We start from the raw sequence: 24,862 nt of genomic DNA, 5'->3' as shown, positions 1-24,862 counted from the left end.
TTATTAAGCCAGCAGAGCTGTTGTGACGTCATGTCCGGCACAGTGCCTGTCACACAGCAGAACTCACAAATGCTGCCTGCATATCGTCCATACCGTGTATCTTTTTCTAAAGTTTATGGCCACCATTTGCAAGTCAGTCTATTTCATATGTAAGATCAAATTTCTAGCTTCTCTTGAAAAAAAAAAAAAAAAAGTCCAGCCCTAGCTGTTGCAGCCATTTGGGGAACCAGTGGATGTTGGTGCTGTGTGTGTGTGTGTCCCTCCCTCTCTGTAATTCTGCCTTCCAAATAAATAAATAAACCTTAAAAAAAAAAAAGAATGCTCCAATGCTTCATAGTGAATGTGCAATAAAAGGGAGCAAATATTACCATCACCGTGGGTCAGGATTTTACATGTGCCCTCTTTCTTTTTAACAACCTTACAAGGCACGTATGTTGTCTGTACCTTACAGACAAGGAAATGGCCACTTCACAAGGTACAGCGTGCAGGGAGGGCTGGAGGAGGAAGGCAGGAGGGAAAGAGGAGAGGTAGGAGAGAACCAAAGAGCACCCTGCCCAAGCAGCTCATCCCACCCAGCCCTGCAACCCCACAAGTCAAGATACCAGCAGCCCCACTCCTCAGACAACAGGGATTCCCAGATGGGAGGCCACTTTCCCAAGTGGATGTCAGTAACAGCTTGGGAGACAGCACGCGGGCACAGAGCACTGCCCAGTCTCTACTTGCTGGATATGGGGCGGATTGCTCCTTGGATGGGGTGTGGTATTTTGAGAATGATTTGTTATTTGCCTAGAACTCCTTCTTCATTCACACAGTTTCCATTCACTCCCTTCCTCCCCCATTCACTCCCACATTCACTCAGGAAGTTACTCCCGTTCCCTCCTCGGCGGCCCCAACCGCGGTCAGCGGCTCGCATGCTGAAGGGCTCCAAGCAAACCCCAGAGACACCGCTCTTCAGAGGGGTTTCCTGGAAGAGTTTGTTGGGTTTCCCAGAAAGTGTGTCTGGTGGTTTTCTCTTTCTGCAACTTTAATTCACTGCTTTAATGTGGCACAATTAGCTTAATGGGGAGTCCCTGCATCTGCACTTGGCATCTGCAATGTGTCCAGGACGTAAAGCCCAAGAGGCCAGCAGGCGTGTGGGCAAGTGCAAGGACATCAAGACCAAACAGATGGCCCTCCCAAGCGGGAGGCAGGAGCCGTGAGTCGGGTCCCTTCCCACCAACGTCCGGGTGGCTCCCTTTCTCTCTCAGTTTTGCTATGGAAGAGGCAGTATCCGGTGGCTACTCAGAGCTGTGGTGCTGAAATCAGACCGGGCCATTCAGATCTCAGCTCTGCCTCTTTCCAGCAGTGTAACTTTGAGAAGGTAACTAATCACTCTCAACTTTTAATATGTGGATAACAGGGGCCAGTGAATGCTGTGGTGTAGCTGGTTAAGCCTCCGCCTGCAACACCAGCATCCCGTATGGGCACCGGTTCAAATCCTGGTTGCTCCACTTTTGATACCCCTCTCTGATGGCCTGAGAAGAACAGCGGAAGATGGTCCAAGTTTTGGGTCCCTGTGCCCACGCGACAGACCTGGAAGAAGCTCCTGGCTTTGGCCTGATCCAGCATGGCCATTGCAGCTATCTGGGAAGTGAATCAGCATATGGAAGATTTAGACTCTCCCTCTCTCTCTGTAACTCTGAATCTTTTTTTTTTTTTTAAATGGGGATCACAGTGTTATTTGCCACCTGGTCTAGTAATTATACAGCAAGCCAATATACATGAGGCAAGTACAGTGCCCAGTACCTAGACAGCTCTTGAAATATCTTAGTTGCAAGGCATTATCATCACCAGGATAAGCAGGAAAGGGAGACGGAAGGAGCTGAGGCAGGCGTGGGGCTGGAAGGCACGGAGGCAACATGGCTGCTTCGTGGCAATCCCACATCTCCCTACCCATAGTAAGGCCACCAAGGAGGGGACTGGCAACTGTCTCGGCTTTGGGCTGAAGTGACATTAACTCCTTATGGCAAACAGGAAGGCTCTGGAGCTGGACCTGCCTTACTCAGGCAGTGTGTGTGACACCGGATAAAAAGAGGAACGTCCCCAGCAGAGTCTCACAGCCCCGGCCTTGCTGGGCGGGGGTGGAGAGTAAGCAAGGAGATGCGTGGCCAGCACTCAGGTCTGGCACGAGGCAGGACTCGGGCCATGGCCGCCACTGCTGCTGATAGCCCTCCTTGGCCTTCTTGGGTTTCAGCTTCATCACTGGTGAAATAAAAATCATACCACCTGCTTTATTCATTCAGCAAATATTTACTGGGCCAAGTCCTGAGAATATAAGAATGTAATCAGCAGACCCAGTTCATGGCCTCTCACAGTCCACCGTCTGAGGCTGCTCATTATTCATCCTTTCAACAAGTGCTTTTACTGAACATGTACTACGTAACAATGGGCATTTTCAATACAATGGTGAGGGGTAGGCATTTGGCGCAGTGGCTCAGATGGCCGCCCGGGACACCCTCATCTCATGTCTGGATGCTTGGGTTCAAGTCCCTCCTCCACTTTCAGTTCTTGCTTCCTGCCAATGCGCACCCTGGAGGCAGTGGTGATGGCTTAAGTACTTGGACCCCTGTCCCCCATGCAAAAGACCCAGATGGAGTTCTGCAGACACCAGCAGGCAACGGTGATGGCTCCTGACTTCAGCCTGGCCCATCCCTGGCTGTTGTGGCCATCTGGGGAGTGAACCAGCAATTGGAAGATCTCTGTCTCTCTGTGTCTGTCTCTCCTCTCTCTCTCTCTGTCACTCTGCTTTTCAAATAAATAAATATTTTTTTTAAAAAGTTTATATGGAAAGGTACAGGCCCTAGAAGAACTGAAGCAATCTTGACAAAGAACAAAGTGGGAAAAATCACTGTTCTCAACATCAAGGCTCATTGTATAGCTACAGCCATCAAGGCAGCATGGTCATTGGTTCCAGGACAGATGCACAGATAAGTAAGATATAACAGAGACCCAGAAACAGTCCCCCATGGATCTATGCAACTCATTTTTGATGAAGATGCAAAAGCATAACAAAGAGGGAAGAATAATCTCTTTACTATTTCTTGAATATCTTTTACTTTAAAGACAGAGTTCCAGACAGATACCTTGCATCTGCTGATTCACTCCTCAAATGGCCACAACCGCCGGGACTGGGTCAGGCTGAAGCCAGAAGCCTGGAACTCCAGCTGGGTCTCCCACATGGGTGCAGGGCCCAAACACGTGGGCCATCCTCTGCTGCTTTCTCAGGCACCTTAGCAGGGAGCTGGATCAGAAGTGGAGCAGCCGGGACTCAACCAGCTCTCACGTGGGACGACAGAGTTGCAGGCAGTGGCTTTACCAGCTGTGCCACAGCACTAACCCTTGGATAATCTTCTCAACAAATGATACAAGGGCAATTGGACATCTAAAGGCCAAAAGTCAGCCTTGATCTAAACTTTGCCCCTCACATAAAAATTAATTCCCAGTGGATCACAGATTGGGATATAAAGTAGAAAATTTTTAAAAACAGAAATATTTGGGATCTAGGGCTAGGTCAGGAGTTTTTAGATTTGACATTAAAAGCCCAATTCACACAAGAAAAAATGACAAATCAGAGCTCATCAAAATTTAAAACTTTTTCTCTGCCAAGGTCCATGGAAGAGAATGAAAAGACAAGCTACAGACTGGGAGAAAATATTTACAAATCCTGTGTCCAAGGAAGGACTGGGATCTAGAATACCAAAGATCTCTCAAAACTTCCACGTAGAAAAACCAACACAGTTAGAAAATGGGCAAAAGACATGAAGAGAGATTGCACCACAGAGGATGCACAAGTGACAAAAGATGCTAGGCACCAGCAAAACTCTCATCAAAGCACAGCGAGGTATCACGGCACTCGTAGCAGGACGGCCAAAATCAAGAGAGTAAAACACCAGACACCGGTGAGCAGGAGAGACTGAGCCACTCAGATGCACAGTGCAGCCATTCCCGAACACAGCTTGTCAGGCTCTCAGACCCACAACGATATGACCCGGCTACTGCACTTAGCTATGTATCTCAGAAATGAAAATCCCATCCCAGAACGTCCCTATCCGGTTCACTTGTAAGAGCTAAAACTTGCACTGAGCCCGCATGTTTGAACATGACCTTCAATGGGTAAAAGGTTAACCAGATGTGGTTCATACGTATCATGAAGCACTCATCCAGCAAGTAGAAAGGAATGAGCCACAGCTGCTTATTATCTTCATATATATTTTAATTAAAAATAGCTCTTGAGACAAGGTTAACGTACTGGTTAAGACGTCCATGTCCCATATCAAAGTTCCGGGGTTCAATATCCAGCTCTGGCTCCTAACTCCACATATCTGCTGATGCAGACCCAGGAAGGCAGCTACAATGGCTCAAGCAATTTGGTTCCTGCCACCCACATGGGGACCTGGATTGAGTTCCAGCCTCCTGGCTTTTGTTGTGGGTCTCTGGGGGAATGAAACCGCTAATGGTAGCTGGCACTCACCCGCTAATGGTAGCTAGCACTCGCTCTTGCTCTCTCCCTCCCCTCTGTCTCTCTGCTTCTCAAATAATAAAATTCTAATGAAGCTATGAGTTTTTAAAAAATAGCTCTTATTAATGGGGTCAGCATTGTGGCATAGCAGGTTAAGCTGTTGCCTGCAATTCTGGCATCCCATAGGGGCGCCAATTCCAGACCCAGCTGCTCCGCTTCTGATCCAGCTCCCTACTAATGTGCCTGGAAAAGCAGCAGAAGATGGCCCAAGTATTGGCCTCCTGCACCCAGGTGGGAGACCTGGATGAAGCTACTGGCCCGGGCTCCTGGTTTCGACCTGGCCCAGCCCCAGCCATTGTGACCACTTGGGAAGTGAACCAGTGGATGGAAGATCTCTCTCTCTCTCTCTCTCTCTCTCTCTCTCTCTGTAACTCTGCCTTTCAAACAACTATTTTTTTAAAAAAAAAAAAAAAAAGCTCTTAGTGATTTTGTATTTTTAAATTAGTATTTTTTTTTAAATTTTTTTTGACAGGCAGAGTGGACAGTGAGAGAGACAGAGAGAAAGGTCTTCCTTTTGCCGTTGGTTCACCCTCCAATGGCCGCCGCGGTTGGCGCGCTGCGGCCGGCGCACCGCGCTGATCCGATGGCAGGAGCCAGGTGCTTCTCCTGGTCTCCCATGGGGTGCAGGACCCAAGCACTTGGGCCATCCTCCACTGCACTCCCTAGCCACAGCAGAGAGCTGGCCTGGAAGAGGGGCAACCGGGACAGGATCGGTGCCCAGACCGGGACTAGAACCCGGTGTGCCGGCGCTGCAAGGCGGAGGATTAGCCTAGTGAGCCACAGCGCCGGCCTAAATTAGTATTTTATTTAAAACTTACAAAGACAGGAGAAAAGCCACAGAAAATCAGCATTCTGAAATACAGTGTTTTCAAGCGTTTCCTTCTGCACTTTGTTTTCTATATTTCTAGGTGGGGAAAAAAATGTGAGGGAAGGAGCTAAACCTCAGCATGCCCCTGCCCCCACACCTTCTGTGACATCAGAACTCAAGAGTGATGGATGCCTGGTGACCAGAGGTGGGGGAGGGGTGAGTGCCCAGCTGCTTGTCCACTGGGGGCACCTCCTTCCATCCAGGCAGCCTGACCTGAGGCCATGGCCATCCAACAGGTGGGCGGCCGGGGACGGGTGGTGGCCGAGCTGTTTGAGCGGAGAAGGGGCTGCCACAGCGAAGACAGGAAGCAGGTGAGGCCAAGCCAGGTACATGCTTTCCTCCCCCCTGGGCTGCCTGCACCACCCTAGACAAACTTCAAGGCCTTCTCTCCCATGGATCCCAGCCCTGGAGCCCAACCTGGGAGAGCACAGCATGAGGGCTTAATGCCCCCTGCCCAAACCCTTAGTGACGCTCTCTCATCTAATTCTCAGCACTGCCCCAGAAAGTGTGCCCAGAAGGGCCAGGGTTTTTATTCCCCACTCAATTTCCAGTGTCTAGAGTGGGGCATGGTGCGTAACAGGTGCTGAATGGCTGTGTGAATAGCGATGGTAGGATAACGCACCAAGTCAGAGAGCTCCGGGAGCATTCACGGTCAGGGCTGAAGTTCAGACGTCATGTGGGGAAACATTAACACTCGGCTGTGCCCAGCCTGGTGCTTCGTGAGCTACAGTGTTCCTGAGAGGCTAATGCTAGCAACCTCACTCACGGGTGAATAAGCCGAGGCCCGGAAAGGTAAAACGGGGTGAGCATTTGGCCTAGCAAATTAGGACACTATGCTTGGGACATGCCCAGTCCATATTCAGTGCCTGTGTCTAAGTTCTGGCTCTGCTCCCAACTGCAGCTTCCTGCTACCTGCACACCCTGAGCGGCAGCAGTGATGGCTCGGATAGTTGGGTGGGTGACCAGGCTGGAGTTCCCAGCTCCTGGCTTTGGGCTGGCCCAGCTATGGATGTTGCAAACATTTGGCAAGTGAGCCAGCAGAGAGAAGTTCTCCATCTCTGTCTTTCGCTTTCTGCCTTTCAAATAAAAGAAAATATTAAAAGGCCAGACAGCTGGAATACCAGGATTTGAACCCATGTCCATGTGATTCCAGAATCCTGAGCCGGGGTGGCCCTGCACGCTCTGCCTCCCATACGGGGCAATGAGCAGATGTCAAAGGGCCTCACGCATCGAAACTGGCGCACAGCTTTATCCTGGGCCCAGCAGCCAGCTCCTAAGGGTTGCAGAAGAGCAACAAGACATCTCTGTGTTTTCAAAAGGCCTAGTCACCCATTCACCCCCACCTGCACCAAGTGCCTGCTAGGTGCTGGACCTCATGGTATCTGCCGGGGGCCTTGATGGGCACCCAGCAAGCACAGCTTTTCCTAAAAAGTGTTCCATGAATCCCAAACCCCAGGAATGTTACTTTTAGGAAGGCCACGAAAAGAGTTCTGCAGTTAGGGACAGTCGCGTGCCCTTGTCCCCTCCTGAAGGGGACACCGCCCTCCCACAATGGGAGGTGCCGAAACTCAGCCACCCCCCTTCCCCCGCGGCAGCCCAGCTCTCCTGATAGAAGGCCCTAGTGTTCAAAATCCCCTCTACAATACACAGAGGCTCAGAGAGAAGAAAGGAAGCGGCTCGAGCCCCAAGACAGCACCAGGAAAGGGACTGAAAGTCATCCCGGTGCACGCTCCTCTGTGCCTCCCCACTGTGTGCACAGAGGAGAATCGCCTGGGGCGCACAGGGACCAGCGTGGCTTCATAAACAGAAGAGCAGCCACGAGTGCATTGCGCATGGCAGCTAACACATGGCTCAGCCATCTGCATCCCATCCACCTGGGGTCAAAGCAAAGCCCTGCCCCACTCCCAATGCCAGTTGACTGCAAATGCACAGTCCAGGAAGCATTGGCCATGGCTCAAGTAGCGGGCCCCTGCCCCTGCCCCAACCCCTACCCCTGCTGAGTGGGAGGCTGGCCTTGCATTCCAGCTCTCCCAGCTGGCTCTCCAAGGAGTGAACCAGCAGGTGGGAGATCTCTCTGTACCTCTCCCTCTCCCTCTCTCGATATCTCTTTCTCAAATAAACAATAAGGTTTTAAAGAAACAAACATTAGAGGATCTGAGCCATAGACTACTTTCCAGCCATTTTAAAAAAGAAGACAATTCTGTGTTCCTTCAAGATTCCTAAGGGATATTGTTAAGGCAAAAGATATGCACAAGTCTTACATGCATGGCACAGTGACTTTTGTACTGGCCCACATCACCACCCACTTCCTGCACCTAGAAACCTCCTTCAGGGGCTCCTCCCAGTCCAACCCCACCCTCACAACCACAATTCAGAGGTGAGTTTTGTCATCCTAAATTTTGTGTTTACCTTTACATCTGGTTTCCTCATTCATCCCTGCCGATATGAGACTCAACCATGTTGCCCTAAGGCTTAGTTTTATTTTTTGAAGCTACTAATAACATAGTTGCTAGTATCTATAAAGTACTATTTGAAAGAGAGACAAGATATAAAACTTTTTAATAGCTTTAAAATATAAATGTTTTATTTATTTATATTTATTTATAAATATAAATATTTATAATATATTATATTATCTTAGATAATAGATATAAATATTTTTAAATATTTATTTCTTTGTTATAGTAGCAGATCTAAATTTTGTTTCACAGGCTCTAGTGTACAAGAAACGCATCACTCCCCCTTGAGAGTCTGAGGGAGACCCAGCGTCAGTATGTACATGCCCACACACAGGTACACTACATGCGGACATAGGTATGTCTGGAAATAAAACTTTAAAAGCAGGAAAAAGAAGAATGAAGATCAGTGCTAGAGGGAAATAAATAATAAACATAAAATCAAAGATTGCTAAAATATAAAACAAAAATAATACAGTAAATTCATAAGCCCTTTCTTTGAAAAGATAACATGGGTACACTTCCAAATAGACTGAGAGCAAGCAAGAGGGAGAAAGAGCACACAAATTACTAATATCAACAGTTGAAGAGGGAGATCACAACAGCTCCTACACTGAGAGGATATTAAGACAACGTTAGGGGCCAGCGCCGCGGCTCACTAGGCTAATCCTCCGCCTGCGGCACCGGCACACTGGGTTCTAGTCCCGGTTAGGGCGCCGGATTCTGTCCCTGTTGCCCCTCTTCCAGGCCAGCTCTCTGCTATGGCCCAGGAGTGCAGTGGAGGATGGCCCAAGTGCTTGGGCCCTGCACCCCATGGGAGACCAGGAGAAGCACCTGGCTCCTGGCTTCGGATCAGCGCGGTGCGCCGGCCGCAGCGCGCCAGCCGTGGCAGCCATTGGAGGATGAACCAACGGCAAAGGAAGACCTTTCTCTCTGTCTCTCTCTCTCACTGTCTACTCTGCCTGTCTAAAAAAAAAAAAAAAAGATAACGTTAGGAACAACTTGACATTTGTTAACTCAGGCAAAATTATCAAACTTCTGAGACAATGCAACTTCAAAATTGAGAAGAAATAGAAAGTCTGAATATATCTATGAGCCCATTTTCATCAAAAAATTCCATCAACCATTTGAGACAAAAATAATACCAAACTTACACAAATTTGTCCACAAAACAGATGAGGAGGGAATTCTTTTTTTTTTAACTTTTATTTAATGAATATAAATTTCCAAAGTACAGCTTATGGATTACAATGGCTTTCCCCCGCCCCATAACTTCCCTCTCACCCACAACCCTCCCCTCTCCCGCTCCCTCTCCCCTTCCATTCACATCAAGATTCATTTTCAATTCTCTTTATATACAGAAGATCAATTTAGTATATATTAAGTAAAGATTTCAATAGTTTGCACCCACACAGAAACACAAAGTGAAAAATACTGTTTGAGTACTAGTTATAGCATTAAATCACTATGTACAGCACATTAAGGACAGAGGTCCTACATGAGGAGTGAGTGCACAGTGACTCCTGTTGTTGACTTAACAAATTGACACTCTTGTTTATGGCATCAGTAATCACCCTAGGCTCTTGTCATGAGTTGCCAAGGCTATGGAAGCCTTTTGAGTTCGCCGACTCTGATCATATTTAGACAAGGTCATAGTCAAAGTGGAAGTTCTCTCCTCCCTTCAGAGAAAGGTACCTCCTTCTTTGATGACCTGTTCTTTCCACTGGGATCTCACTCACAGAGATCTTTCATTTAGGTCATTTTTTTTTTTTTTTGCCAGAGTGTCTTGGCTTTCCATGCCTGAAATACTCTCATGGGCTTTTCAGCAGGATTCGAATGCCTTAAGGGCTGATTCTGAGGCCAGAGTGCTGTTTAGGACATCTGCCATTCTATGAGTCTGCTGTGTATCATGCTTCCCATGTTGATCGTTCTCTCCCTTTTTTTTTTTTTTATTCTATCAGTTAGTAATTTCAGACACTAGTCTTGTTTATGTGATCCCTTTGACTCTTAGTCCTATCATCATGATCAATTGTGAACAGAAATTGATCACTTGGACTAGTGAGATGGCATTGGTACATGTCACCTTGATAGGATTAAATTGGAATCCCCTCATATGTTTCTAACTCTACCATTTGGGGCAAGTCCAATTGAGCATGTCCCAAATTGTACATCTCCGAGGAGGGAACTCTTCACTCATTATGGGAAGAAAACATACACTTGGCAAACATATGTTAAAAAATATATATATAAACCACTCTCATGAATGCAGATTCAAATATATCACAGAAACAAATCCAGCAATATATAAAAACACCAAAACTGGGGAAGAAGCTAATGTCTCATGAGCTAAGCGTATTGAAGGAACTCAAGATTGCGTCAATATTCAAAAATCAACGCAAAAGAGAGCACTCTTGGGGCAAGCGTTGTGGCACAGCAGGTTAAGCCTCCACCTGCAACTTCAGCATTCAATATGAGCACTAGTTTGAGTCCTGGCTGTTCCACTTCATCCAGCTACCTGCTAACGTACCTGGGAAAGCAGTAGAAGATGCCCAAGTCTTTGAGTCCCTGTACCCACACGGGAGACCTGGAAGAAGTTCCTGGCTCCTGGCTTCAGGTCGGCTCAGTTCCGGTCATTGTGGCCATTTCAGAATGAACCAGTGGATGGAAGACCTCTCCCTCTCCCTCTCTCTTTCTCTAATTCTGCCTTTCAAATAAATAAATCATGACAATGCATTCACTATGGACAGAACTGGGTCCCTCCAAAAGCCCTGTGTTGAAGCCCTAACCCCCACCGTGACTACACTTCAGGCAGTAGTAAAAGAAGATGAAGAGAAGCCATAAGTTTGGGCCCTCTTTTCCTAGGACTGCTGTCCCTTTAAGAGGAGCAAGAGACAGCCGGGATGCCCAAGTAGAGAAGAGGCTGAGTGAGGGCACAGTGGGAAAACCGAGCGAGACCTCACCAGAAACCGGTGCTACCAGCGCCCTCCGTAACCACAGGACGTCAATCTCTGCTTTCTAAGGCACTGACTTGTGTTTTTTATGGTAGCCTTAGCAAGAGTATATAGATTTAGTTCTGATGTAAAGATAGATTTATAGGTCATTGAAACGGAACAGAATCCAGAAATAAACCCACATAATATATGGTAGATAGTTTTTTTTTAATAAAAACACCAATGTAATTCAGTGAGGAAAATTTTGTCTCCTTAAATAACTCTAAAGCAACTAGACATTCATATACAAAACCTCAATTGGTCACACTGAGTCACAATGTGTCCCTTCACATCATATGCAAAAATTAATTCAAAATAGAACACACACCTAAATGTAAAAGGTAAAACAATAAACTGTCTAGAGGAAAACAGAAGAAAATCTACAACTTTGAAGTTGGCAAGATTTTCTAGACTGCATACAAAAAGCTCAACCACAAAAGGAAAAAATTCAATGAAGCGGACTTCATTAAAACTGAAATATTTTCATTTTGAAGAGACACTGGTGAGAAAATGAAAAGACAAGCCACAGACTTGGAGGAAAAATTCACAATACAAATATCTGTCAAAGAAATTATATCCAGAATATATAAAGAACTATTACAACTTAATAAGGAGAAGACGGTATTTGGCACAGCTGGTAGCATACCACTCGGGATGCCTGCAACTCATATCGGAGTGCCTGGGTTCAGGTCCCAGTTCCACTCCTAACTCCAGCTTCCTGCTGGAGCATACCCTGGGAGGCAGCAAGTGATGGTTCAGATGTTCGGGTCCCTGCCATTGATGGGGCAGACCCAGATTGTGCTCCCGGCCCCTGGCTTTGGCCTGGCCCAGCCCTGGCCCTCATGGGGAGCTGGGAAGTGAAGCAGCAGGTGGGAGATCTCTGTGTCTGGTCTAGCTTTCTCTTAGTGACAGAAACAGGATCTGCACTTCCCTCTGGCAGCTGAGAAAAAGGAGAGAATTGACTGCAAAGGGGCATGAGGGCCCTTTCTAAGACAGTGGGAACATTAGGTATCCTGATTGGGATGACAATCCATAGCTATAGACAGTTAGCCAAACATCATCAAATCATACATTTTAGATGTGTGCATTTTATTATATATAAGTTATACTACAATAAAGCTGATGCATTTCTTTCATTTTTAAATGTTTTTTTTCTTTTCATTTTACTTGAAAGGTAGAGAGACACAGAGACACAGAAAGAGAGAGTGGCTCTACCATCCACTGGTGCCCAAATGTCTTACAACAGCCACAGCTGGGCCAGGCTGAAGCCAGGAACTCCATCCTGGCCTCCCACGTGGGTGACAGGGGTCCAAGGACTCGAGCCATCATCTGCTGTCTCTCAGGGTGTCCATCAGCAGGAAGCTGAATGGGAAGCAGTTGAGGCAGGACTGGACCACACAGTCCAGCGTAGGACACGGGCATCCTGGGTAGGGACTTAACCACTGTGCCACACGACTGCCCTGGCTCCTGCTTTGAATTTTTGAATTTATGTTTTGAGAGACAGTCAGATAGATCCCATCGGCTGGCTCACTCCCCAAATGTCCAAACAGCCAAGGCTGGGCCGGGGCCCATACCAGGACCTGGCAACTCAATCCTCGTCTCCCAGCTGAGTGGCAGGAACACAGATACTTGAGCCACCCTTGCTGCTTCCCAGGGTCAGCATTAGCGGGAGGCTGGAGTTGGGAACTGAAGCCGGGAGTCAAATCCAAGCACACGTGCAGGTATCTTAACCACTAGTCCAAATTCCACCTCAGGTTAATTCCTTTCGAAGGTCAAATAAAACAAAATTTTTAAAATGAGGCAAGGGAAGACAGCAGAGGCGTCTTCCTTCTCCGAAGGGGACAAGAAGGAAAACACAGCCTAAATTCAGCAAGTGGCTGTTTTCTGTTTCTGCAGTGTTGGGGTGCGGGGCGGCGGGGCGCAGGTTGCAGTAAGCATGTGTGACTTAGATAACTAGAAAAAAAAGTTAAGCTCTAAGCACTCTCGTAGCACCCCCCCGCCTGGCCTCTGCCCCCCCAGAATTCACCCTCCTGTTCCCACCCCTTCCTGCCTGCAGACGCTGTTGATGCTGCTGGTTTTGCTGCTGTACCTGGGCACAGAGATATCAGGTGAGCTTCCTGGTGTCTGCGAATCAGCGTGTGTGTTCTGGAGAGGCTGCCAGCCTCGGGGCCTCCACACGTGCCTCCTCCTGCTTCTCCCGTCAGCCCACAGGCGTGACCAAACATGCTTCTCTCCCCCACCTCTCACTGTGCTCTTTTTACTAAGGGGTGGTGTTTGTGGCTCTTTCAGGAAGAACTTGGGAGATGTCAGAAAGGATCAGAGACTATAACTACCCCCAAAATCCCGTGGCTTCCCAGGTAACATATTCAGCAAGGTTCCCCTGGGGTGGGGGGCTAGGTTCCCCAGGGAGGGGGGCGACTACTGAGGTGAAGAAATCTGGGAAAGCTTCCCAGAGGAGGGGTCACGGGCAAGCTGGGTGGTAAAGGATGAGCAGGAGCTCACTGGGTGAGAAGGAGGGGATGGGTGCTCCAAGCAGAACACATGGCACAGGCAAAGGCCCTGGGGACTTCAAAACCAGTGTGCAGGAGGTCCTACGTGAAAAAGCTCATGCTATAACTCTGGTGTCTGCCTCTCAGGGGTTCGAATATCAGACCAAGGAGCCTGCCGAAGAGCCAGGAAAGGGCACGCGGAACTGGGTGAAGAAGAACTTGCACGTTTTCTTGGAGAAGTTAGAGGAAGAGCTGCGCGAGCTGGAGCAGCTGGTGCGGGACATGGAGATGTGGCTGGACGCTCTTCTGGGAGAGACGCACCTGGAGGAGCCCTGTCCCTCCCACAAGAGTCACTTGTGAGGGCCAGGGCTGGGGCCTGGGCAGGAGGCCAGGCGGGAGGCAGCTGGGGCTTCCTGGGCCCCTCAAAGTGGACTCTGACACGAGGCCAGCAAGAAAATAAAAGTGTTGGTAAATGAATGCTACTGTTCATGGTCAAGGACACGGACAGAAGCAGCTGCGGGAGAGGGGGAGGGGGAGGGGAAGGAGAGGGAGAGAGAAGGGAGGAGAGAGGGAGAGAAGGAAGGGAAGGAGGGAGGGAGGAGAGGGAGAGAAGGAAGGGAAGGAGGGGGGGAGGAGAGGGAGAGGAGAAGGGGAGGGGTTGAGGGCCAGGGGAGAAGAGGAGGAGGAGGGGAGAGGTTGAGGGCAGGGGGAGAAGAGGAGGAGGAGGGGAGAGGTTGAGGGCAGGGGGAGAAGAGGAGGAGGGGGAGGGGAGGGAGAAGAAAAGGGGAGGGAGGAGGGGGAAGGGAGGGGAGGAGGAGGGGGTGAGGGAAGGGGAGGGGAGGGGTGAAGGGAGAGGAAGCAGAGGGAAGAGGGGGAGTGGAATGAGGATAGGGAGGGGAGGGGAGAAGGACAGGAGGGGGAGGGGATTGGGGAGAGCCCCGCCGAGCTTGCCTGCCTGGCACCATGACTGCAGCCCCCAGCCTTGGGTTCCAGACTTTACACTGCACACATTTCCTTAACCTCCCTGGGGCACAGTACCCTCGCCTGTACAAACCAGGGAAACCCACCTTGCCTGACTGGTGACAGTGTGTCCAGGGTGTGGATGGCAAAGGATGTCCGTCACACGTGGGGTTCTCCGAATGTGCGTGCCAATGTGGGTTGTGAAAGAATCACATACGAATGTCAAACATTTTTGTACCAATAAAGACTTAGCTCTATTTTTTCTTTTTTGAAGATAATTTTACTTATTTGAAAGACGAGAGAGAGAGAGAGAGAGAGAGAATCTTCTATCCTTTGGTTCACTCCACAAATCCCCCCCAGTAGCCAGCGCTGGGCCAGGCCAAAGCCAGGAGCCAGGAGCCAGGAGCTTCTTCCGGGTCTCTCAGGTGAGGGCCAGGGGCCCAAGCACTGAGCCGTCCTCCACTGCCTCCCAAGATGCATTAGCAGAAAGCTGGATCGGAAGTGGAGCCCTGGGATTCGGACTGGCGCTCTGATACGGGATGACAGTGTCCCACATGGCGGCTTGGTCTGCCACAGCACAACACGTGCTCCCAAGGGACTTGCCTTTTATGTGCATCTTTCCCTGAACTTTTCCACCTGCCCTCAGGTAGCAGGCAGAGGCTTGTACCCTCCTCACATTCCCTTTCCTTTCTCACTAGAATGGAGCAGGGGGGCACTGATTCAGGGTGTGCTGGGGGGCACTGATCAGGGTGAGCAGGGGTCACTGACTCCAGGTGTGCTGGGGGCGCTGACTCAGGGTGCGCACATGTGAAGCGGCACTCAGAACCTCCACCCCTGCTGCTCAAAGCACGCTGGCTAACGTCCCCATCCCTACAAAGGACAAGCAGGCGACGGCTTTCCAAATCGAAGATGCTTTCACTCTGACTCGGCAACCTGCCTCCAGGCATTTATAGCACAACTATGTTGCACATGTGTGAAATACGTGCACACATGCACACACACACATACCTTTATTCACTCTAACTTCATTTATAACAGAAAATAAAGGGAGGGGCCCAATGATAGCAGTAATTGATGCGATCAATGAAGGCACACCCAGACAGGGAGCTCATAAAACCGCTTTCCATCTACAGATACGGAAAAGACTGCAACGTGTGCTGTGAAATGGGAAAAAAAAAAGCTGCCAAAAGAGGGCAGGAGGCGGGCATTTGGTGCAGCGGACACTCACAGCCCGGATCAGAGTGCCTGGATTCCTTTCCCAGCTCCTCTGCTTCCAGTTCAGCATTGCAGCTAACATGCAGCCTGGGAGGCAGCAGATAACGGCTCAAGCAGTTGGGTCCCCGACACCCTGTCGACCGTTTTCTAGGCTTTTGGGTTTGGCCTGGCCCAGCCCCAACTGTTGTGGGCATTTGGCGGGGTTGAAATCCCAATGATCTCTGCCTCTCTGTGTGTGTCTATTCTGCTGTCTCCTCTGTCTTCCAATTAAAATGTTTGAAAGGAGGGAGGATAAGAATATGCATTTATGTTATTGCTTCCCCTTTATCTCCAGGAAATTTAGTTACTTATTATTTGAATTCTATCTGCCTCATTGTTGGGGTTGTTTATTTTGCCCTTTTAATTATTAGTTGTTTTCCATTTTAACAGTCATTATTGATGTGCAATTATTTAAAAAAACCTCAACATATTTACAAAATACTTACCTTACATGTGTTTCTAAAACTGGGGCAAACAGAGTCTCAAGGAATGGAGCCAGCCTCGTGGAGCCTTTGAGGCAGAGCTGCTTCGGGGACCCCAGCCCCGCCCTCTCGCACACACGGAGGCCAAACAGAGCCGTGTGAGCCGGCATGCACCCGCACCTCACTGACGGTGGGTATTTCTGCTCTGTTGGCATCTGAGGCCCTACACCACAGAGAGCCACTTGGGTAACAGACAGGGAGGGCTTATGGCAAGGCAACAAGCAAGCCAGGATCTCCCCAAATCCAGGAGCATTCCACAGCCTGGGAACGTGGTGCCCAGAGCTGGGGAGTCTCAGAGAATCCAAGGCGGCCCCAGTGCACCAGCCCCAGGAGCTGCTGGAGCGACCCTGCAGGCCAGCCCTTCACCTGGATGTAACCACTTGGCGCCTGCCCCCTTTGAATGTCTGCCCCGTCTCTCCCTCCTTTCAAACCTTGTACCTCATCTTCAACTTGGGGCTCCTGCTTCCATTGCTCATGACTCCCACTGGCTCCGAACCCCACATGGCACTCCCTCTCTCACAGCCTTCTGACTCCATACACACTGCACAGGTCAACTTGCAGGGGACAGGTGGGCTATGATTGGCTGGGGCTTACTGTGCCTGGCCAAGCCCTACAAATTAGAACGCTTTGGAGATGACCTTGGGGTGACCACTCTGGTCCAATCAGCTGGAGCAAGAGGGAGAGAGAGGATCCAGTACTGTCAGCTACCGATGTTGGAAAACAGGCAGAAAAAACTGCAACTGTACTGTCCATGCACACACATTTTTGATTCCCTAAAAATACAACATGGTAACTACTTAGATAGCATTTACCTTGTCACGGGTGTTACAAGTAATCTAGAGATGACTTAAAGTCTGTAAAATGAAGTATGCCGGTTACGAAGATACTTTAAAAGGTTTGTGGAAAATGAAATTTTAAAATTGACTGGGCCAGTGCTGTTGTTGTAGCAGGTAAAGCCAACACCTGCAGTGCTCGCATCCCATATGGGCTGCTCCACTTCTGATCCAGCTCTCTGCTGTGGCCTGGGAAAGCAGCAGAAGATGGCCCAAGTCTTTGAGCCCCTGCACTCACGTGGGAGACCTGGAAGAAGCTCCTGGCTCCTGGCTTCAGATTAGCACAGCTCCGGCCATTGTGGCCATTTGGGGGAGTGAACCAGCAGATGGAAGACCTCTCTCTCTGTGCAACTCTTTCAAATAAAATAAATCTTTAAAAAATGTATTTTCATACAAAAGATTTTTGAAATCCATGCATAGTTTTTTCATAATATATAGTTTCCATGAATTTTTGAAGACTCTGTATATGCATGGATTTCAAATATTTTTACACCAAAACAAACTTTTCATTCCAGTTTCCGTGAACTCCTTGAAGTCCATGCAAACATTGTGCTGTTTTATACAAGGGACTGAAGCACCTGTAGATTGTGGTGTTGTGGTAGGTAAGGTCCTAGAACCAAACCCCTACAGATGCCAAGGCTCAAGTGTACTCTAGGACAGAGCGGTCTCATGCAAGGAAGAGCTTGGGGCCACTTTCCTCCAGAGCACTCCAACATGACTTACAGAGCCCCAGGCGGTCACAAATGTGGCAGAGAGTGTCATGGCACAGCGTGTATTTGCAGCACCAAGACTCAAAACCCGCACAGCAGAATTTCAGGAGACGAACATCCACAGGCCAGAGCCGAGGAGATTCCAGATCCGCGCTCGAGGGCCTGTGTGAAGGGAGGCAGCCAGACATAACCGCTGAGAGTGAGCCAGGAGGTGGCTGAGCCCCCAGGTCACTCCAGGGGAGCGGGTCTGCTGCCTGGAAAGCACAAAAGTAGCCACATAGATGGGGAATATCTCACTCTCTGCCTTCCGTTCCTGGGTGCGGAAAACACAAATTACACCCCATATCTCTAACGCATATAACTTTGAAGTCTGTTATAATTTGAACAAGGTTAGCAAAATGTTGCCCGGCAGCCCCCAGTAAGGAGTTCACTTTCATATCCACAAAGTAGGTTTCCTTCTGGGGACAAAATGTCTTCTTTCACTCTTGAAGGCCACTATTCACAACTCCTTCCATTCAATCAAGAAATATTGGGGCAAGATGTTTAGTCCAGTGGCCTAATATGCTGGTTAAGACACTTGTGTCCCATAACTGAGGGCCTGGACTCCAGGCCCAGCACTGGCTCCTGACTCTGGTTTCCTGCTAATGCAGTCCCTCGGAGACAGAGGTGATGACACTCGAGCAGTTGGGTCCCTGCCACCTATGTGGGAGATCTGGATTGAGTTCCCAGCTCCCAGCGTCAGCCTGCCCCAGCCCTGGCCACTGCGGGCATGTGGAGAGTGAACAAGCACTTGGGAGCTCTGTCTCCCTATCTGTTTCTGTGTTTCTCTGCTTCTCAAATAAATAAACATACTTTTTTTAATTGTTAAAAGAAATGCTATTGGGCCATGCACGTGTCAGTCGCTGACAAATAAGAAGTTAATAGATTGAGGCCAGTGCTGTGGCGTAGTGGGTAAAACCACCACCTGCAGTACCAACATCCCATATGGGTGCCAGTTCCAGTCCCTGCTGCTTCACTTCCAATCCAGCTCTCTGCTATGGCTTGGGAGGGCAGTGGAGGATGGCCCAAGTGCTTGGGCCCCTGCACCCATGTACCCATGTGGGAGACCTTGAGGAAGCTCCTGGCTCCTGGCTTCGGGTCGGCGCAGCTCCAGCCATTGCAGCCACCTGGGGAGTGAACCAGTGGATGGAAGACCTCCCTCTCTCTGCCTTTGCCTCTCTGTAACTCCTCCTTTCAGATAAATAAATAATTTTTTTTTTAAAAAAGTTAATAGGCTAGTGGGAGGAACCAACAAAACAAGTAGAAGAGTAGAGAGAAGGTAATTTTCAAGGACAAACAGAATACCAGGCCACAGCAGTCTTCCAGTGAGAAATGGAGGTGCGGAGGAGGCTGATGGCTACAGGGCTGCTGGGAGGTTCAGAGAATCAGAACACAGTCTGAAAGTACAACTGAAGACATCCTCGTGGACGAGGCTGGGCCGAGACCCCTCTCAGAGGAGAGGAAATTCAGCCATGATTTCAGGTTCTGACCCAGGTAGCCCATGAGGCTATGATGGAAGAGACAGGCTGGATCTTGTTCTGGGGAAAGTGGCCAGTTGAGAAAATGCATGACTACCCAATTACCCACGTTTCTTTGTTTCAGGTACCTGGCACATGAGGTCAACATCATAGATAATTAAAACTCTTTCATTAATTTTAATTGATGGCTTTCTTCCCTATCGCTCTCTTCCTGAACAGATATCTTTGGCAGCTTCTCTCATGTGCCCCCAAGCTCTTCTATTTGTCTACTGTTGCTTTGTTCCTGGCTTTTCTTTTGTTTGTTTGTTTTCTTAATTTTTGGTCAGCTTTGCTTTTCTCTCTCCAACTTCCATACCAAGGCAGGAAAAATCACAGTCACACAGATGATTTGTTTTAAAGGTAAGAATCGGACACTCTATTAGATAAGGCAAAGTTAACCCATTTTGTTTTTGTTTTTTTTTTAAAGATTTATTTATTTACTTGAAAGTCAGAGGGTTACACAGAGAAAGAAGGAGAGGCAGAAAGAGGGGTCTTCCATTGCTGGTTCTCTCCCCAGATGGCCGCAATGGCCGGAGCTGTGCCGATCCGAAGCCAGGAGCCAGGACTTTCTTCTGGGTCTCCCACATGGGTGCAGGGGCCCAAGGACTTGGGCCATTTTCTACTGCTTTCCCAGAGAGCTGGATTGGAAGTGGAGCAGCCGGGATTTTTAGCCATAAGTATTACTTTCTTTAAAAAAATATTTATTTATTTGAAAGGCAGAGCTACAGAGAGGCAGAGAGAGAGAGAGATCTTCCATCCACTGGTTCACTCCCTAGATGGCTGCAATGGCCAGAGCTACGCTGATCTGAAGCCAGAAGCCAGGAGCTCTTCCAGGTCTCCCACGCCAGTACAAAGGCCCAAGAACTTGGGCTGTCCTCTGCTGATTTCCCAGATGCATTAGCAGGGAGCTAGATTGGAAGCGAAGCAGCTGGGACTTAAACTGGTGCCCATATGGAATGCTGGAGCTGCAGACCCAGGCTTTACCCCACTATGCCACAGTACCGGCCCCCATGAATATGTCTTAGGAATATAAGGTTTATGGGGGAGAAATAATAAAACTTGGTGTCTATCAATTACAGAATGCTTCCTTATTTCCAGTACTGGTACAGGGCTTTGGTCAAGCACAATTATTATAAGGTAGAAACTGAGACTCAGAGAGACCACATCATGGTAAACATCTTATGCCCAAAAAGTGAGTGTCCAGGATTCAAACCTTGAGAGTCCTCACACTACACCAGCGTTCTTCCTAGCCTCCCTTCCATGAAGCCCAGCCAACACTATCTTCTCTCTTGAAAAGTGCTCTCTTTATTGTTAAGTAATCATATGCCAATTAAATTTATAATACCATAAATATTCATTGCCTGCTACCACACGTACAGTACATATATAAAAAAGCAGAAATCACATGCCCTGCCCACTAACAGCTTGTCTTTCTACCAGGAGGCCAAGAACCAAAGATGAGGGAAGTGAAATATCTACACTGATTTACAAGCCATTGGATGAAATGCCAAAGGCACCCAATTAATGGCCAATGAACCACAAAAATATTTATTGGCCTAAGAGTTCAGAGAAGGAGTAGGGCACTTGAGTTTGCACGAACAAGAATATATGCCAGTCCAACTACAGGAAAACGCTGGAACTTGAGCCAGGGTGTGGCCCAGGGGACACCAAAGTGAACCCAGAGAGAGACGAATGGTAGGATGGCACTCAAGGGCTCCCATTTATGATGTCCTTGTCTCAAGCAGAGGACCAGATAGTCCCCAGATCACAGATAAGATTTGGGACCAGGCTTCCAAAAGGTCTTTGTGAGCATTGGGCTGAAAAGCAAAACAAAACAATCTCCAGGAAGCAAGGATTTGGGCGCTACCGAATCCATTCCAAGAGCAGAAACGTCCATTTCCAGCCTGCATGTCATATTTTTGATGATGTCAAATAAAAATGTGGATTTAATTTGTTCCCTTAATCCACAAATTTGTTCAACAAAATTGTGAAATGCACTAAATCCAATTTGGTTCCAATCTGGCTGTCAGAAGGACAATTGAGAGCGATGAGGGGTGGAGCCAAGGAAGATGCCTTTCGCCGGGCACCAGATCTGTTCTGTTATGACATCTCCTCAAACACGCGCAGCCCACGCCTGCAGGCAGGGAGGACGGGAGACCAAGGCCAATGTCGGGCGCTGAGACCTTCTTCATGGAGCAGCCCCACCCACGCATGAGCTGAGTGGGGTGACATTACCAGATCGGGAGGAAATAGGTGCCAAGAAAGAAATTTGAAATACCTGTCTAACGTAACAATGTGAGTAAGGATGACTCTTTGCATTTCCATTGTACCCTGGCTGGGTACAAAGTGCTTTCTGGAGCCAGCGCCGCGGCTCAATAGGCTAATCGTCCGCCTAGCGGCGCCGGCACACCAGGTTCTAGTCCCGGTTAGGGTGCCGGATTCTGTCCCTATTGCCCCTCTTCCAGGCCAGCTCTCTGCTATGGCCCGGGAAGGCAGTGGAGGATGGCCCAAATGCTTGGGCCCTGCACCCGCATGGGAGACCAGGAGAAACACCTGGCTCCTGGCTTCAGATCAGCATGGTGCGCTGGCTGCAGCGCGGCGGCCATTGGAGGGTGAACCAACGGCAAAGGAAGACCTTTCTCTCTCTGTCTCTCTCTCTCTCTCACTGTCCACTCTGCCTGTTTAAAAAAAAAAAAAAGTGCTTTCTGGGCTGTACCACCTCATCTGGGCCTTAGCTTAAGTAGACAAGTGATGTTTCTGAACCAGGGGCACAGGTCTGCTAGGGCAGAACTTGGTCCTCTGCCTCGGGACCTACATGAAGAGTGTGTCAGAGGAGGTGGCCTCACAGAGCTGAAAGGACAGGGTTTGGGGATCAAACAGATCTGGTCCTAGCTTCCCCATCACCCTAACTGCCCCCTATCAGCACATCTCGCTGGCCTATTAGAAGGTTCAGTAATAAGAGCCAACTTTTATTGAGTGTTTACTATGCTCCAGGCAGTATTTTAAGCACTTTATGGGCATTACCTTATGTAATCATCACAGCAAATCTATGCGAGAGTTACTAGGAGTGCCTTCACCATACACGTAAGGAAACTGGGGCACGCGAGGCCTAAATATTCTAGGTTCACACAGCTAGCAAGTGCTGGAGGCAGGATGCGAGCTTAGCCCGGCAAACCCTGGGGCCACGTGCTGCAGCCCCACCTTAGGCTCCTTCCGGATTAAATGAGGTAATGCGCATGCAAAAGCTCTGTAAACTGTAACACACTATATAAATGTCACTCGTTATTACTTCTCTCCTCCCGCCCTGGCCATTAAAGCCACGCGGGACCTAATGAATCTACCGTTCAGATATTTTCTCACAGCTCGAGACTGGGTCCCTGAGCTCTGACTTCCTCCCAGTCTGCCTCTGACTGCAAGGCTACCCCTAGAGACGGCGCCTCTGATTCTGTTCACTCCAGAGTACTAGCGAGTCCTTTCGTGGGTGGGGCCCGTCTTGCTACAGAAAGGAGCTCCAAGAAGCAATGAGGAGGAAGAGCTAATGAGACAGCAGCTAGGAATTCCAGCGAGAGGAATCTTTCTTGCACACCTGCGTTCAATGACTCTTAATGACCACCAGGATGCTCTGGGGCAATAGAAATATTCTGGACACCAGAACCAATATGGTGCAGTCTCTGCCCTCATGGCGTCCCCAGTACGGTGAAGGAGACAGACACACGATAACCACTGGGACTTGGGGAAGAGACTCAGCATCATGCTGTACTTGGGGCACACTGGAACCTGCCTGCCGGAGTGGTTGCAAGACACATGCAAGAGGACTCGTGCAGGCAGAGCGCTGGCCAGGCCCAGACCTGAATCCAGGCTGACTGTTTTCACAAGATGAGTTTTTACTGCCTCATTCCCTGCAACACAGAGCTCACTGCTCAGTGCCATACGACTTCCCTGTTCCCTCCCCATAGGACATTCTTCATTACTCCTGGTTTCTGCTTTATTTCACATCTCAAAACACATACTTGTTAGCAACAATCCAAAAAGGAAAACCCTGAAAACTATATATGTGTGTATACATATATATGTGTGTGTGTGTGTGTGTACATACATATATATAAAACAAGAGAATAGAGACAGTGTATTAGTGGGTGTCAGGGGCTGGTGAGAGGAGAGAATAGATAAGTCTGCTTAATGGAATAGGGTTTCCATTTGGAGTGATGAAAAAGTTCTAGGATTAGATAGTCGTGATGGTTAACCAACACTGTAAATGTATTTAATACCACTGAATTGTACACTCTAAAATAGTAAAAATGGTGAATTTTATGTTATGTGTATTTTACCACACCAAAAAAAAAAAAAAAAGCAAGAAAGCATGACCTCACTGCCCAGAGTCAGCCAAAGCAATGTTTTATGCCTTTCTACCAAGATTTTTTAATGCATATTTTTGAATAGTTAAGTTCACAGTGACAAATTACACTTTTGTTTCTTCCCTTTTCAATCCAACCACACGTCCTAAGCATTTTCCTCACATCCTACATAACATTGTTGGCATTGCAGGAGTCCTTTTCTTCAAAGATTTATTAATATTAACAAATGCCCTCCGAAAAAGGAAGGCAAGAAATAGACTGGGAGAAATTACTCATAATGCAAATATATGACAAAAGACTCAGATGCAGAATAAAGAACAAGGCAGGGCCAGCGCCGCGGCTCACTAGGCTAATCCTCCGCCTTGTGGCGCCGGCACACCGGGTTCTAGTCCTGGTCGGGGCACCGATCCTGTCCCGGTTGCCCCTCTTCCAGGCCAGCTCTCTGCTGTGGCCAGGGAGTGCAGTGGAGGATGGCCCAAGTCCTTGGGCCCTGCACCGCATGGGAGACCAGGAGAAGCACCTGGCTCCTGCCATCGGAACAGCGCGGTGCGCCGGCCGCAGCGCGCCTACCGCGGCGGCCATTGGAGGGTGAACCAACGGCAAGGGAAGACCTTTCTCTCTGTCTCTCTCACTGTCCACTCTGCCTGTCAAAAAGAAAAAAAAAGAACAAGGCAGTAAGAAAAAGACAGATCACCCATTTTTAAAAGATGTGCCATAGGTTTGAAAAGACGCTTCAGGAAGAAGATGTATACACAGACAAGAACTGTGTGCAATGTGCTCAGTATCACTGCTCACCCAGGATGTGAAAATCAAAACCACAGTGAGATACCATGGCAATAACATATGAAAATCTCCTGCATTGTGAGTGGGAGTGTTGCACAAGCCACTTTGGAAATCAGCTTGGCAGCTTATTCTACATACACACCTACGCTCTGTCTCAGTGGTTGCACTTCTAAGTATTTACCCAAGATAGATGAAAACTGTGATGGTCTTCAAAGCAAAACAACCAAACATTCATAATAGCTTTATTCATAAAAGACAACAACTGGAAACAACTCACATGTCCGTGAATAATTATGGCCTATTCACACAGTGGAATACTACACATAATCTTTGGAAGCATGAACTACGGATACAGACAACAGCAGGGATGAATCTCTAATGCATTATGTTGCAGGAAATAAGCAACACACAAGAGAATCTATTGTCTGATTCCAAGCAAAGTAAAACTATGGTGATAGCAATGAGGTGCACGTCTCGGGGGAAGTGCACATGGCACCTTCTTAGAGTACTGGAAATATTCTCTATCTTAATTAGAGGTGCTAGGTACATGGGTGTATAAGGTTGTTAG

The 24,862-nt window shown here is 48.5% G+C and overlaps 1 protein-coding gene across 1 annotated transcript; it reads left to right on the top strand.

Annotated features, from left to right (window-relative positions):
• Nucleotides 1-5,647: 5,647 nt before the first annotated feature.
• Nucleotides 5,648-13,721, top strand: SMIM23 (small integral membrane protein 23). Its single transcript, XM_062189911.1, has 4 exons — nucleotides 5,648-5,737; nucleotides 12,929-12,980; nucleotides 13,162-13,229; nucleotides 13,509-13,721. Exons 1-4 carry the CDS (start codon nucleotides 5,648-5,650, stop codon nucleotides 13,719-13,721), a joined length of 423 nt encoding a protein of 140 aa, XP_062045895.1.
• Nucleotides 13,722-24,862: the final 11,141 nt, after the last annotated feature.

Source organism: Lepus europaeus, chromosome 4, assembly GCF_033115175.1.
Source record: "Lepus europaeus isolate LE1 chromosome 4, mLepTim1.pri, whole genome shotgun sequence".
In the NCBI taxonomy this organism is placed as follows: Eukaryota; Metazoa; Chordata; class Mammalia; order Lagomorpha; family Leporidae; genus Lepus; species Lepus europaeus.
Note: the sequence above shows the minus strand (reverse complement) of the source record. Positions and strands in the feature narration are given on the sequence as shown.